The following is a 15,939-nucleotide window of genomic DNA, read 5'->3' as shown; positions in this document are numbered from 1 at the left end:
ACCACAACACAGCCAAGCAAAAGCCATGGTGAAGGGAATCTCTCCCGAGAACCCAGGCAAGCAAACGAAGCCTGTCCCCCTGCTCCGCCCTGGCATCTTACACAACCAAATCCTGAATGAGTTGAGGCTATTTTTTTTTTTTTCATCAAGGACTTTGGGGGGGCGGGGGGGACGTTCCAAAACTCTGTGCGCTGGTCTAGGGGCACACAGTGACATCGCCACTGCGGTGACGCCATACCACGTGCCTATAGTGACATCACCACCGTGATGAGGTCATAGCCGCCCGGGGCCTCAGTGTCCCGGGAGCGCGGCGGCGGGGGGGCCGGCGGGGCCGCCCAGGGCCGCGCCGTACAGGAACGGGGCGCCGTACTCCTTCCAGCGGAAGAGCCGCTCCTTGGTGTGCACCTTCTTGTGGCGGCACAGGTTGGAGCGGTAGCTGTAGGCCTTGCCGCACTCGAGGCACTTGTAGAGCTTCTCGCCGGTGTGGATGCGCTCGTGCTCGGTGAGGAACGAGTACTGGCTGAAGGCCTTGCCGCACTGCCGGCACTGGTAGGGCTTCTCGCCGGTGTGGATGCGCTGGTGCCGGTACAGGTTGGACTTGCAGCCGAAGGCCTTGCCGCACTCGCCGCACGCGTACAGCCGCTCGCCGGTGTGGAGCTTGCGGTGCTCGGCGCAGGACGAGTGCTGGTTGAAGGCCTTGCCGCACTCGGGGCACCGGTGCGGCTTCTGGCCGGCGTGGAGGCGCTGGTGCTCGGCCAGCGCGGCGCTGCGGGTGAAGGTGCGGCCGCACTGCGGGCACGGGCACAGCCGCTCGCCCGTGTGCAGCCGCCGGTGCTCGGCCAGCGAGGGCAGCTGGCTGTAGGCCTTGCCGCACTCGGCGCAGCGGTACGGCTTCTCGCCGCTGTGCGTCCGCAGGTGCCGCTGCAGCTTGGCGCGGCAGCTGAAGGCCTTGCCGCACTCGGCGCACGCGTACCGCTTCTCGCCGGTGTGGATGCGCCGGTGCACCGTGAGCGTGGAGCACTGGCTGAAGGCCTTGCCGCACTCGCGGCAGCGGTACGGCTTCTCGCCCGTGTGCACGCGCAGGTGCTTGATGAGCGTGGAGCTGCTGCCGAACGCCTTGCCGCACTCGCCGCAGCGGTACGGCTTCTCGCCCGTGTGCACGCGCCGGTGCGCCAGCAGCGACGAGCGGTGGCCGAACGCCTTGCCGCACTCGCCGCACGCGTGCGCGCCGCCCGGCCCGGGGCCCGGCCCGCGCTCCCGGCCCCGCGGGGCGGGAGGCTGCAGGAACCGCGCCAGCCCCAGCTCCGGGGGCCCATCCCGCCCCAGGGCGTAGTACAGGTTGGGGATCCTCTCGATGGGGACGCTGTGCGGGGGGGCCGGCCAGGCCCTCCCCGCCCCGGAGGAGCTCGGGGTGCCACCTCCGGGCACCCCCTGCTCCGGGGGGGCCGGGCGCTTCCCTCGCCCGGGCCCGGTCCTTCCCACGCGGAGGACGTCACCCCCGGGCGGCTCGGCCTCCTTCTTCAGCCTCCCCCCAGGCGGTCCCTCTGTTCCAGACGCTTCCAGCCCAGGCTCCGCCTTGCAACCTGCAATGAACGGGAGGCGTCAGCGCTTCCTCCCGCTGCGGGGGTGGGGGGGTGGTGGGGGGGTGGCCGGCGCTCTCCCGGAAGGCTGGATGGGGTCCTGAGGGAGGACACGCTGGAAAATGTCCCACCGGAGGGGCAGGGCCGGGCAGGCTTGGCTCATGCCAGCGAGAGCAGGGCAGAGGACCGGATCCGGCCGAATCCCAGGGGCTCCCGCGAGCACTGGGCAACGAGCAGGCGGCTCCCTCTGCCTTCTTCCCGTTTACACTGCTGGGCATAGTTCCCTTAGGTAATCACTTACAATTTGGGATTTCACATGGGCTCCTCATCACATAGCCTATGTCTGTTAAAGGGGAGACGGTTAAGAGAGGACATTTTTGGTTTTAGAATGTATCCTAACCCTGCAACATGACTATGTCGACTCTGTTTCTTTGTTTTGTTTTTTTGCCAGTCCTGGGCCTTGGACTCAGGGCCTGAGCACTGTCCCTGGCTTCTTTTTTTATTTTTGCTCAAGGCTAGCACTCTGCCACTTGAGCCACAGTGCCACTTCTGCCGTTTTCTGTATATGTGGTGCTGGGGAATCGAACCCAGGGCTTCATGTATATGAGGCAAGTACTCTTGCCACTAGGCCATATCCCCAGCCCCAACTATGTCGACTCTGAAGTCAGGAAATCTCTGAGCTACACGGGACAAAGTTGTCTTTGAGCTCTGAACTGGGTCGGTTCCTCAGGCACTGGGGGTTAAAACGTGGCTCTCCTCACGTGATCCACAATTGCAAGTGAATTACTATTACACCACTGCAATCAGGTGACCCTAGTACTTAGATCAACTCTGCAGCTGAAATTCAACACGAGGGGCCCTGAGTCCCTCCATGGGGCTCAGTCTGGTAACTGCTGGCTTGCAGCCTGCCCACCTATCTGTGCACGGCTCCCCCTGCCCGCTTCCTGTCTCCCGCTCACCTCCACAAGCACCCGCGGTGTCTTCGCTTTCCGCCATGCTGGGTTCTTCTCCCTGTCGCAACTGGCAAATCAGCTTAGGTGTTGATGCCGAAATCCCTGCCCAGGGGGAAGGAAACGGAGTCTGAGGGAGTGGAAAGGAGCGAGGGGACAAAACTCACAGCTCGGCCCCGGGCTTGGCAGCCAGTGCCGGCCTGGCAGTGCCCTCCCTGCCTGGCACAGGGCGGGAAGCAGGCCTTGCGTCAGAAATGAGCCTGGTGCTCCCTGTGCCATCCAACAACACCTAAACGTCCTCTGACCTCAGCATCCACACTCGAGCTGGCCAGGGGGCGGGCCGCGAGGGAGGGCAGAGGTGGAGGACAGAGTGACACGGAGGTGTCACTCCAGCACCCCAAGGAGGGAGGTCCGGTGCTCCCCACGGGTGGTCACGGGGTGGGGGGGGGCTCCTCACCCAGGGAGAGCAGGTGCCCGTGGGTCTCCAGCATCACCTCGCGGTACAGGCGTCTCTGGGCGGCGTCCAGGTGCGACCACTCGTCCCGGCTGAAGAGCACGGCCACGTCCCCGAACGTCAGCGACTCCTGGAGTGAAAACCAGTGCCGCGCACCGCGCTGCCTTCCACGCCTTCCACACCCCCACGCCGGGCTGCGAGCCCAGCCCCCACCCCCCAATCGCAGGGGCCCAGATAGTCCCAGTCAGCTCTCGACCTAACCTTTGGGAAATACCGGTTAACTATTTATTGAATACCCACTGGGATCAAAGAAATGGCACCTGCTGGTGGGGAAAAGAAAAAGAAAAAAAGATCTTAAAAAAAAAAAAAGAAAAAAGCAAAGTCCCCACTGACACGGAGTGAGGATTCCAGCCCAGGGTCTTTCAAAGTATCTAGGCAAGTCCTCCTTACACTCAACATCCAAATTAAATGAAAAAATAAAAGATCAGTCCATTTAGAGGAATGGGGAGGCTGAGGAAAATACCAACCACAAAACAGACATTAAAAAAAAAAACTTCTGAGGGCTGGGAATATGGCCTAGTGGCAAGAGTGCCTGCTTCATATACATGAAGCCTTAGGTTTGATTCCCTAGCACCACATATATAGAAAACCGCTGGAAGTGACACTGTGGCTCAAGTGGCAGAGTGCTAGCCTTGAGCAAAAAGAAGCCAGGGACAGTGCTCAGGCCCTGAGTCCAAGCCCCAGGACTGGCCAAAAAAAAAACAAACTTCTGAGACACAAAATAGCAAAGTGATAACAGCGCCTATGGAGTATATGTTTACGATGACGACGATGGGCACTTTTGGTGGAATAGCTCCTTGATCTCATAAACATCCCAGTCACCAGTGGCTCACGCCTGCCATCCCAACCACTCGGGAAGCTGAGATCCTGAGGATCTGCTGTTCTGATATACTAAGGAAGAGGGCAGGGTGGCAGTCTGTCCCGCACGTCTGTAAGTCCAGTGTGAGGACTCGCACTGTGAGTGTCGGCCGCACCGCTCCTGCCATTGTGCGGTGGTAAGGAGGCAGCCATGTTGGCCGAGAAGCTTGGCCAGACGGCGCACTTCAAGATGCTTACACAGAGCGAGCGGCCTCTGACCTCTGTGCCGTAATGCCATCAAAGGCAGAAAGGTCTGAGCCAGACAGCGGGTGAAACTAGGGAGGGGGACTACCGAAAGCAATGTGGGTACAGCAGAACAGAAAAGGACATTAGGATATTGAAGAAAAAAAAAATGGCGCTGTGGCTCAAGGTGGTAGCACTAGCCTTGAGCAAAAAAAAAAGCTCAGGGTCAGCAGCCAGGCGCTGAGTTCAAGCCCCATGACTGACACACATAAAAGGAAAAGATAGCAATGAACGGGGTTATTCTGATCAAAATATAATAGACGTTCATGTAAAATGCCATGTGAAATCCTTTGGCACAATGAATGACAGGAAAGTAAAACAGTTTAGGGGTGCTATCAGCAGGAGGAAGGCAAGGGACACCCTTCATAAGGGCGAATATGTGTGTGTGAAAATAGAACCATGAGACCTGTGGAAACTTCTAAGAAGAGGGAGGAAGATGAGGGAGAGCAAGAGAGGCCAGAAGATCGGGGTACATTGTACGCACATATGAAATGTCATTTGTACAACTAGTATGTGCTAAATAAAGATCTTTTAAAAAAAACTTCAGAAATCGGACTAAAGTGTGGACTGTAGCTAATAATGAGGTGTTGCTGGGAGTATGGCCTAGTGGCAAGAGCGCTCGCCTCGTATACATGAAGCCCTGGGTTCGATTCCTCAGCACCACATATATAGAAAACAGAAATGGCGCTGTGGCTCAAGTGGCAGAGTGCTAGCCTTGAGCAAAAAGAAGCCAGGCCCTGAGTTCAAAGCCCAGGCACCCCCCCAAAAATCAAGCCAATGAGGTGTCAACACTGGTGATTCATTGTGCCAAGTGACATTCTCAAATCAGGACTAAGGAAAGCTGGGTGAGTGTATGGTAATTAGCCTCTAAAAATGAAGTGTTAACACCAAAAATAGGTACCAAATTACTGTAGAAAAATGTATTTAAGCTATAACTAATACACAATCAGTGCAAAGTTCCATGTGTCTTTTTTCCAGCTGATAAACTATACTTTCCATGAAAATAGATATATTTATAAAAATTGCAAATATCCCCAAATTAGGCTGTTTGCTATCTAAGTTTTTCTGAGAGAAATTTGCCCCCAGTATACTAGAAGAGCTCAGAACTTGGTCAGGTGTCTGCTGACAAGACCTGTGATGGGGACACGGGACCCCAGGACAATTAACCACAGGACTAGGTAGTGAATAAGCCACATACACTGGCTTCAAGCCACACACCAACTGCCCCATACCTTCCCTTTGTGGAAATGAAGGAAGCCTGCCCAGCTTGGGGTGGAAAAGCCCAGAGAGTGAAGCGTTGCCCTTCCACCTTTGGGTGGGAGCCCAGGTCACTGCTGGGCTCTGCTTTGCCCTGCATTTTGCTGTTTCTGTACCTTGGCTTTCTAAACCACTCACTTCCTTCTAATTAAGAGTCAAAGCGGGGCTGGAAATGTGGCTTAGCGTTAGAGTGCTTGCTTAGCATGCATGAAGCCCTGGGTTCGATTCCTCAGCAGCACACACAGAGAAAAAGCCAGAGGTGGTGCTGTGGCTCAAGCAGTAGAGTGCTGGCCTTGAGCAAAAAGAAGTTCAGGGACAGTGGTCAGGCCCAGGACTGGCAAAACAAACAAACAAACAAAAAGAGCCCAGCTAGTGAGGAGAGGCTGTATCCAAAGTAATGTGCCAGCCAATGAGCCTACATTAACATACTACATAATAGTATTTGTCAATATTCTAATTGTACCATGAGCTCATTGTTTTCAACATTCTGTATGTGTGTATGTGTGTGTGTGCATGCTGACACTGGGGCTTGAACTCAGGGCCTAGAACTGACTGTTTCACTCAAGGCTAGCATTCCACCATTTGAGCCAGTGCCTCTATTTCCAGCTTTGTGCTAGTTAACTGGAGGTGAAAACTCTTCTGGACACATCTACCCAGGCCGGTTTTGAATCTCAGCCTCCTGAGTAGCTAGGATTACAGGTGTGAGCCACCAGTGCCCAGCTGTTCATTTCCTTATCTTTTTTTCTTTTTTGCCAGTCCTGGGCCTTGGACTCAGGGCCTGAGCACTGTCCCTGGCTTCTTTTTGCTCAAGGCTAGCACTCTGCCACTTGAGCCACAGCGCCACTTCTGGCCGTTTTCTGTATATGTGTTACTAGGGAATCGAACTCAGGGCTTCATGTATACAAGGCAAGCACTCTTGCCACTAGGCCATATTCCCAGCCCATTTCCTTGTCTTTTTCCAGCGTCTAACACTACAGTGTGGATGGTCGTATTTTGAGTCAGCCCAGCTGTGTGGCCTTGATAAAGTTATTAGCTTCTCCCTTTGCTTCTTCTGTAAAATGCAGATACAAACAGTTCATGTGAGAACTTAATGAATTAACTGATGAAAAGATTAACTAATTTTTGTACACAGTAGTGCACAGAGCCTAACATGCAGCAATTACATCTATGGTTATACCACTACTAGTATCCAGAGCAATTAAGAACTATGGATATAATTTACTCCCACATAATTGCAGGAAAGAGATGCAAAGACATACATACCATCAGTGGCCAACGTCAAATCCCACAGAGTGGGATTAAAGCCTCTGTCAAGCTGAAGTTCATATTTATAACTTGTAGCTACTGCCACATTTTGGAAAAGCAGGCCATGGAGAACAGGCCTTGGGGTACCGCAGAACAGAAAAGCCACAGAAAAGAGGCAAGTAGGAAGGGAGCTGGTATTGGGGAAAGGATAGGATTTCTGCAAGGAAAGAGAAATATGCCAGGCTCTAGATTCTCCATCGTGTGTGTGTGTGTGTGTGTGTGTGTGTGTGTTGCATAGAAAATACAAGGTCAACAAATGGAAACACGCCCATACAAAGGCCATATTCACTTACTGTCACCCAAGCAGGCAGCAAATCCACAGCCATGCTTTCTTTCTTGAGTCCCTGTCAGAGCTGAGCAGAGCCGAGTGCTGGCAAGGAAAGTCTAGGAAGGAGGAAGGTGGTGTGAGGGACTCTCATATGGAGGGGTGACTTAGAAAGAGGAAGTTACAACCACCCACAATGGCCATCAAATCCCAAGAAAGCCACCTAAGTAATGCAAAGCAAGTGAGGAGAATATCAACCAAGCCAGTATGCCATTCCTCACCTCTCTATATTCTAGTTTCCATACGCCTGTGCTCTAACACCCGCCTAAAGACCAATTCGCTTCCTCTGCACAAACTAGGACTCATCTATATGTATATGAAGGGTCCTCGGATAGCTTTCAACTGTCACAATGAACTACGAGTGGCGCTGTGCCACACCATTAGCATCAGATCCTCAAGATGCTTACCGGCCTCACCCTGCTCTCTTTGCCTCAAGTCCCTAGCACTTGCTCTGAATGACCCCACAGGAAGTGCTACTGTCTCCCCAATAAAACTCTCCCAACTGTGCTGTCTGGATCTGCATCTGGCCTTTCTACCTCGCCCAGGGAACATAGCCCTTCAGGACACACAAGGCCGTCATTTCGTTGCCCTGCTGACCCCACTGGTGCCATCTCTCTGCACCAACTCTCAAACAGCCTTCCTCTCCCTCCTCGTGCAGGCTGGACGAAAGGGGAGCCTGGCCCACAGAAGGCAGGACTGGAGGTGCAGCCTGGAGTGTGGGCACCCCGCAGTGAGCTCCCTGGGGGTGCTGCCCCTGGCATGAGCACAACTGTATGGTGTTTGCTTAGACACAAACACCATGCCATTTTATGCAAGGTCCTGGGTGTCACCCGCCCCTGCAGACGGAGAAAAGGCTGTATAGCTACTACAGTTTTACAGATTGGGGGGCAGAGGGATCCTGATAACTGCAGGGTCCCAAACTGCCCGGAGACACAAAGAAAGAAGAAAAGAAAACGGTTGGGGCCGACAGACAGGCAGCTTCCAACACAAGACTCCATCCGGATTCCAGCAGATTACCCTCTGCCGTCCCCTACACGGATCCCCTGGGGGCCAAGCACGCCCGGTACCTAGGCACGGAGTGGTTGAATGATGGGGGGCGGGGGGGGGGCGCACCCCGCTGGGGGCAGCTATTGTTGCTTTCCCCAAGCTCAGTGCGCTAAGAACCGCAAGAGACGGCCAGGCCCCCGGCCCCCGGCCCCCGGCCCCCGGCCCCCACCCCCACCGGCCCTCCCGGGGGCGCTCCCCCCCCCCGAGGGACCCCCACACGGCCCAGAGCCCGCGCTGCGCCAGGCCTGGGGCGCCACCCCACCGACCCGACCCAGCCGAGGCCCCTCACGCCGCCCCACTCACACAGAGACCAGCCGGCGCCCGCCGCGGGCCAGAGGATGCAGCCGCCACAATTCCAGCCCCCACCCCCACCCCCAGGCCCGCTGCCCGGCAAAAAGTGGGGATCACCTTTGCCAAGAGCCCAGCAGGAAGGCCGCAAGCCACCTCCGCCCCCCCCTCACTCCCCCAACCCGCTAACCCGGCCAAGGCCTGGAGAACTACAACTCCCGGGATGCGCCGGGCGCTCCTGACTACACTTCCCAGAGGGCACCGCGGGCGCCGAGCGACCTCCAGGAGTGCCTAGGGGCGGGGAGCCCCAGGCCACGTGCGGCTGAAATGAAGACAACTCAGGCAAAGGAAATCTGTAGACAAAGATGAGTGTAGTCTCTCATCTTAAACTTGGTGTTGCTTCCACAAAGTGGTGAGGCATTAGGATGTTTTATTCAACCCTCCTGCTCCTCCACCCCACCCCCACCCACCCCCCAAAAAAGAACAGTTGGATCAAGTTGATTTACTAATAGTTCCTGATACACAGATTGACCTTTCCTTCCTGCTGACTGGCCTGGATAGCCCTGCTCCGGAACAAGAACCAAGCAGTGAAATTGTGCTCCTCCTCAAGCCATTTCTGCCTGTGGGCGTAATCAGTTCCCAAAGACCCCACCCCCCCAATGAGCCAGGCCCTTCACTTCAGGCACCTCTTGCATCTGGGCCAAATCAGTTTAAAGCTGGCTTGCAAGATTTGCAGTCTACAGGTCTTCCAATGCACCCTTGCAGACACAGGCTGCCCTCCTGTGAGAAACCCCAGCCACAGGGAGCAGCAACTCAACTGAGATCAGAGCCAGTAGCCATTAGCACTGCCAGCCACCCTGGCCATTCAGCCTGGTCTCTAAATGGGCTTCAGACAGATGTTAAATACGTTAGTGGGATTCCAAACTCATTCCTAACTCCTCGAAGACTACTATATTCAGGGAAAGGAAGCTTTTTAGAATGTTCCCACCCGGGGCAGTTGGGACAAGTTAGAAGAGTGGAGAACAGGACATTAAACATTTGCTGTCCCAGATGTTTTGCTCTTTACTGGTCTGAAACTGACTCTTTGCTCCCAGGGCACAAAAACTAAAGGAAATTCTGGCTCTGCCTTTGCTCTATCACTAATAGCACGATTTCTAATTATTTTAAACTTCTCTGGAGAAAAGCATTAGCATTTTGTTGTATTAAGTGATTTTATCAGCCCTTGAGTGAGCATGTCTACTTATAAACTTGGCAAAAACAGATGTTCACGTCTGAAAAAAATCTCAAGTTTTGATTTGTAAGATAACTTTCAAGCTTGCTAATGTTATGATTCACATTTTGGACATGCTGAAATGGACTAGAATATTGGAGGCTACAGACGTTTTTTAAGGAGAAAAACAAACTGAAAGCCTAAGTTTTTGCCCCGTAGGCATCAAGTGTGAGGAAGGGGGTGACACTGTTGGGTGGGATAAAGGGGTGCCTGCATCTCCCACTGTCACCTAGAAAGCTCAGGAGGCAGGCTTAGCTTGGGAGCTATGAGGTAACTTCTAGTAACACCCTAAATTAAATCACAAAAGCAGTCGATTCTCCTTTACTTTGCCATTTAAGAAAGGCAATCTCGGGGCTGGGGATATAGCCTAGCGGCAAGAGTGCCTGCCTCGGATACACGAGGCAGGTTCGATTCCCCAGCACCACATATACAGAAAACGGCCAGAAGCGGCACTGTGGCTCAAGTGGCAGAGTGCTAGCCTTGAGCGGGAAGAAGCCAGGGACAGTGCTCAGACCCTGAGTCCAAGGCCCAGGACTGGCAAAAAAAAGAAAGGCAATCTCGGGCTGGGAATATGGCCTAGTGGCAAGAGTGCTTGCCTTGTATACATGAAGCCCTGGGTTTGATTCCCCAGCACCACGCATATAGAAAAAGCCAGAAATGGCGCTGTGGCTCAAGTGGCAGAGTGCTAGCCTTGAGCAAAAAGAAGCCAGGGACAGTGCTCAGGACCTGAGTCCAAGGCCCAGGGCTGGCAAAAAAGAAAGAAAGAATGAATGAAAGAAAGGCAATCAATCTTTCTGATGGAAAAAAGCCAAGGGAAATGCCCCGCATTGTACGATTCAGAGTAATGTTAGCTCTTAGTGAGATGTCAGCACAAGCAGTCCTGAAGGGAAGCCAGGCAGGACATCGGCACAGCTCTCCTCAAGGAGAGGCAGAGCCGAGAAAACAGAAATGGCCGGAAACCTTGTCAGCAAAAACAAGTACACAATTCGTCTTCAGGGGATTAAGAAACAAATTTTCACGACTCCATCCTAGGCGGTTGACTGGGGACCAGCAGCTCTCCCGGGCTCCGCGTGTCGAAGGCCCGCCTCTTTCTCGCCGCAAACCGGGCTGGCTCTGTGGCGTTGCTTCTCTGGCTTGACCTGGTTCCTGCAGGCTTCCCCCACGCTGAAGTCAGGACTGCCAGCCATGGGATTTCCCAAGGCTTTCTGGTTCCCTTCTTGGGAAACTGTGGTTTCCAACAAGCTCTCCAGTCCTGAAACACACAAAACAAGAGCACGAAGCCTTGGGAAAGGAAGAGGAAGCAGCAGGAAGCTGGGGATGAGGTGGGGGGGGGGAGGGCGGGGAGTGCAAAGGACACTACAGGCAGGTAAACTGAGGACATAGAGGAAAAGGCCAAAGCTTCCATGGACAATAACCAAGTAACCAGTCCAGCCAAGAGCTAGGGGCTGATGGGCACTGTAAGAAGATGAAAACAAGATGAAGTCCGTTGCACACCACGATGCTCTTGTCCACACATTCTGCACACTGGACCCACGTGCAACCCAGGCCTGCAGAGTTCCTGCATGCACACTTCCCCCTGGCAGGGTCCCCCGCAGCCTCCCCAGACCCACAGTCAGGCTCCCTGTCACTCACCTAGACATGCACCTCGAGGCTGGGAGATGACCTTTGACTTGGAAAACTGAATCCCTGTGGCAGGGTCTGGCCTGGAGTCCCCCGTGCCCGGGCAGTGCAGAGGAGGATGTTTGTCAGAGGGGCTTAAAATCGGGCTCCTCGGGGAGGCCAGGAGCTGGTGGGCTCAGGATGAAAGTTGGGGCCCTGGCTGTACACCCCTCTCATTGCAGGAGCCAGGGAAAGCAGAGAAGATGCCTTTCCTCAACGGGACCCCACCCAGACCTCTGGCCACACCCCCCCCATGCCATCCTGGCCAGCCCACCTGCTCCCAAGCAGGTCCCCCACGGAGAAGGGCTGCTCACCCAGGGAGAGCAGGTGCCCGAGGGTCTCCAGCATCACCTCGCTCGTGGTACAGGCGTCTCTGGGTGGCGTCAGCGACTCCTGGAACGGCACCCAATCCCACCCCCCCACGGGACCCCTGGGAATCAGCCCCATCAACACCCAGGGTTGTGGGGGTTTCCGGTCAGGTGAGTGTAATATGGAGGTCAGATCTGGCCGGCGCCATCATGGGCTGTTGAGGGGTGTCAGATTGACTCCATCTCAGATTAAAGAGCAGAAGCCAACTCTGTTAGGTACTGCTGGCCTGTGGCCAAGATGATCCATGGCTGGAGAGAAGGGAGGGAGAGAGAGACCCCCACCCAGCCCTGCCTTATTTCTAGGACAGGGGCAAGAGGTGTGGCCAGGTGGATTAGGAGGTGACCTCAGGGAAAGGGGAGGTAACTGCCTCCAGGTCTGCAGGTTACCCAGGTAACTGGGTGGAGACTTAATGAGGTGGGGGCATCTGCATGTAGCCCTCAGGGAGAGGACCTTACAGTCCTCAGCTCCTCCCATTAGCCCCCAGATCCACCCATACCTCAACTCCCAGCCCTAGAACTATAATGGACCACTCCCACTCACCATTAAGACCTACCTACTTCCCCTAGAGCCCCAGAGAAGCTACCACCTGGATAAGGTGCAGAGACCATGTTGCACCCTCTCCCGTGGGAGATATGGCCCCACTAATAAACCTTCTTCTGTCTGTATCTCCGTATGGTCCCCTGCCTTGGCTGGGACATATCCTTTCAAGGTCCTCGTATATAGTTATATATATCACATGCATTATACATTATATATGTACAGAGAAACCTCGTCTGGATGAGCAGCTGAGAAGGAAGGTGCCTTCACTCACCTGAGCCTGGGTGGGCAGCAACCTCCTGGCCATCTCTCCCTGATCCCTGCCTGATCTCAAAGAACACACTGAGAATAGAGAAAAGAAGCTGTGAATGAGGTATGGCTACCCAGCCCTTACCTTGCCATCATTAAGCACAAGCAGGGCACTGTTAGGTTTATTAAAGTAGGTAGCAGATAAAGGAGAACGACACATGGTATTCAGGCAGGAGAGAAAAGTTTACTGCCAAAGGGCTGGCCCAAAGTGACGCAAGGTGGGAGAAAAGGGGCGACTCCCCCGCTGGCCCAGCCTTATCTAGGGCAGGGGCAGGGAGGTGTGGCCAGGTGGATGAGGATGTGACCTCAGGAAGGGGGAGGTAACTGCCTCCAGGTATGCCAGTTACCCAGGTAACTGGGTGGAGACTTAACCAGGTGGGGGCATCTGCATGGAGCCCTTCCGGGGCGACCTTCCAGTTACATCAGCTCCACCCTCGAGGCACCTGTTCAGTCCAGACAGTCTCAAGCCAGAGCGGCCAAGGGTACCACCACCAAAGCCAGATGTGAACAACATAGTCCAGTCACTTGGCCCTCTACAATTCAGTCGGTGATCATTTGTAAAGATGAGGCAAACTGGCCCGTTGCTGGTGGCTCACACCTGTAATCCTACCTGCTCAGGAACCTGAGATCTGGAGAGCTTTGAAGCCAGCCAGGAGAGTATTATCTCCAAATAAACAGCAACAAGCCAGAAGTAGAGTTGTGGTTCAAGTGGTAGAGTGCCAGGACTGGCACAAAAGTTGTTTTGAGTTTTTTTAATCCACTATAAATCAAGTAAAAGGTACAGCCGTACGCATGGCTGACACAGTTTGCAGTGTTAAAGTGAAAAGGCATAACTACTACCTGCACATCTGCACTTGCACGTTGGTGTAGGTAAAAACAGCATCTGAGGCCGGAGGCATGGCTCGAGTGGTAGAATGCCTACCTAGCAAGAGCGAGGCACTGAGTTCAAACCCCAGTACCACACATACCTCCCCCACCCCCACATGATTCTTATCTCCAATTAAACAACAAAAGGATGGAAGTAAGCTGGGTGCTGGTGGCTTACACCTATAATCCTAGCTACTCCAGCGGCTGAGATCTGAGGACTGTAGTTTGAAGCCAGCCCAGGCAGAAAAGTCCCTGTGAGACTCTTATCTCCAGTTAACCACTCAAAAACTGGAGGTGGTGCTTTGGCTCACAGTGGTAGAGCACTAGCCTTGAGCAAAAGAGCTCAGGGACAGTGCATAGGCCCTGAGTTCAAGTCCTATGACCACCACCACCAACAACAAGAGATGGAAGTAGAGGCATACCCCAAGTTGTAGAGTACCTACTTTGCGCAAAAAAAAAAAAAAAGTTAACGGACATTGCCTAAGCCCTGAGTTTTTAGCTCCAATACTGGGGGAAAAAAATGTTTAGAGAATGAAATCCCTCACAATGCTTCTTTCAATTACATCCCTATCATTAAGCAATACATGGCCATTTGTGAGAAACAGACATTGCTGATCAGAGAAAAAGACAATTTATCAATAAATGATTTGGAAAAATGCCCCTTTAGAAGGGAATACTAATTTCAATTTTTTATCTTGAACTGATTTTTAAAGGAAGTACATACTTTACAAGACTCATCACTGATTGCAATGTTTTCTGTGGGCTTTTAGTGGATAATTTCATCAGACTAAAGAAAATCCCTAGGTTGCTAAACTTTTCAAATCATGAATGAACATTAGATGTCATCAATTTTTTTCTGCATCCATTTGGATAATCATGTTTTTTCCTTTAATCTGTTAATGCAGTGAATTACACTAATAGATTTCCTAAGTCAATAATCTGCTCAGATTCATTTCTGGGACAAACCAGACATGCTAGTGACAGTTTTATGCATGTCAGTTTGTCAAGTTTGGGCTAGGGTTTCTGTATCTTTGCTTTTTAAATGAATCAGCAAGTCTTCTTTCTTGTGCTATGTATTAAACCTCACAAGGTTTCTAGAGGTCTTTTTCCTAGCACTGTAATATTTTACACTTATAGGAAGTAGATTTGAATGCATGTGAAATAGCAGAAGGGATTGAGGAAAGAGAATTGTGTAGGACATTCTTTCGCTCTTAGAGTCTCAGCTTGATGTAACTACTTGCTCTCTCTAGAAACACTGTGTTCATTGTTCTTTTTGTTTTTATTAAGCTGGGATTGAACCCAGGATGTCATGCATGCTAGGCAATCTCTCTACTCTGAGCTACATTTCTGACCCTGCTATTATTTCTTATTAAGAGTTTGGTTTTCATTAGTGTTCTGTTTCCACATCTGCTTGTGGATTGAGTTGTCTGTTCCAAGGTCAGTCTCTTCTATACTCAGAGTTGTTTTCCATTTGCATCTTTACGCAACAGAAGGGTTTTTAGGAATATGTATTCTGTTGTCCAACACTCATCACCCTTTGATGTTTTTTGTGCCATTTGTCCACTCCTGGAGTCTCCAGGGGTCATCCTTTCTTCCTGATAAGCATCCCATTGCTTCCTCCTCCTCTTCATTCAGCTCTCTACCCCATATCACCCATGATGCAAATCTTCTGTATAGCCAAAGGGTGTGTGTGTGTGTGTGTGTGTGTGTGTGTGTGTGTGTGTGTGTGTGTGTTATGCCAGTACTTGGGTTTGAACTCAGGACCTAGGCCCTGTCCTTTAGCTTTGTCACTCAAGGCTGTTGTTCTATCACTTGAGCCACAGCTCCACTTCTAGATTTTCACTCTTTCATTGGAGATAAGAGTCTCACAGACTTTTCTGCCCAGGCTGGCTTCAAACTGTGATCCTCAGATCTCAGCCTTCTAAGTAGCTAGGATTATAGGCATCAGGCTAAGCTTCACCTTTCAAAGGCCCTACCACATCTCAGATCCTCCTCATTGGGGACCAATCTTCTAACACTTGAAGCTGGGGGGTGGGAGGGGACACACTTAGACCAGCTCCAATCCAAACCAGTGTGACAAATGATAGCAACAATTCAAACAATATAGATTTCTGTTCTCTATGCTCTAGAAGCAAGAAGTCTAGTTTCCCTAGGACTAAGTGACGTTGTTAGCAAGATGGCACTCTTGGGGAAGCTCAAGGAAGAACTCTTTTCCTCGTCTCCTTGTGTTTTGGAACTGACTTCCTTGGCAGTTCTTTTGTTCATTTTGAAGCCTCTCTCCCTGCTCTCATCTTTGATTTGTAAGGACCATTCTGACTGCATGGAGCTCACCTGGGTAATCCAGGCTCATCTCTCCATCACCCAAATCCTTAATCACGTTTGCGAAGTTCCCTTTGCCAGATAAGGGAACACTCACAGGACCCATGGATTAGGACTTGGAGAGGTAGGAGAGCCGTCGGCTGCTGGGACATGGCCCTTTCAGGAACCACCTTCTGGTGCCTGTTCTACATGAATTTCTCTTGCAAGCCTGGGACACCTCCTCTGAGTTTATTCTGTGGTCT

At 52.5% G+C, this 15,939-nt stretch overlaps 1 protein-coding gene across 1 annotated transcript; it reads right to left on the bottom strand.

Moving 5' to 3' along the window:
* Positions 1-291: 291 nt before the first annotated feature.
* Positions 292-7,332, bottom strand: Znf354c (zinc finger protein 354C). The gene is made up of 4 exons (XM_048333893.1): positions 7,001-7,332; positions 2,988-3,114; positions 2,540-2,635; positions 292-1,583 (listed from the first exon to the last, which is right to left on the bottom strand). The coding sequence occupies exons 1-4, from the start codon at positions 7,031-7,033 to the stop codon at positions 292-294; spliced, it is 1,548 nt and encodes a 515-aa protein (XP_048189850.1). The 5' UTR covers positions 7,034-7,332.
* Positions 7,333-15,939: the final 8,607 nt, after the last annotated feature.

This window comes from Perognathus longimembris, chromosome 25 (assembly GCF_023159225.1).
Source record: "Perognathus longimembris pacificus isolate PPM17 chromosome 25, ASM2315922v1, whole genome shotgun sequence".
Classification (NCBI taxonomy): Eukaryota; Metazoa; Chordata; class Mammalia; order Rodentia; family Heteromyidae; genus Perognathus; species Perognathus longimembris.
The sequence above is the reverse complement of the archived record's forward strand: the minus strand, read 5'-3'. Positions and strand labels throughout refer to the sequence as shown.

Coding starts and splice junctions, on each gene's coding strand:
- Znf354c (XM_048333893.1), bottom strand. CDS start 7,033: ATGGCTGTGGATTTGCTGCCTGCTTGGGTGACA. Junction 2,636..2,987: donor CGGGCACCTGCTCTCCCTGG/GTGAGGAGCCCC, acceptor CCCCCTGGGCAG/GGATTTCGGCATCAACACCT. Junction 1,584..2,539: donor CACCGCGGGTGCTTGTGGAG/GTGAGCGGGAGA, acceptor CGTTCATTGCAG/GTTGCAAGGCGGAGCCTGGG.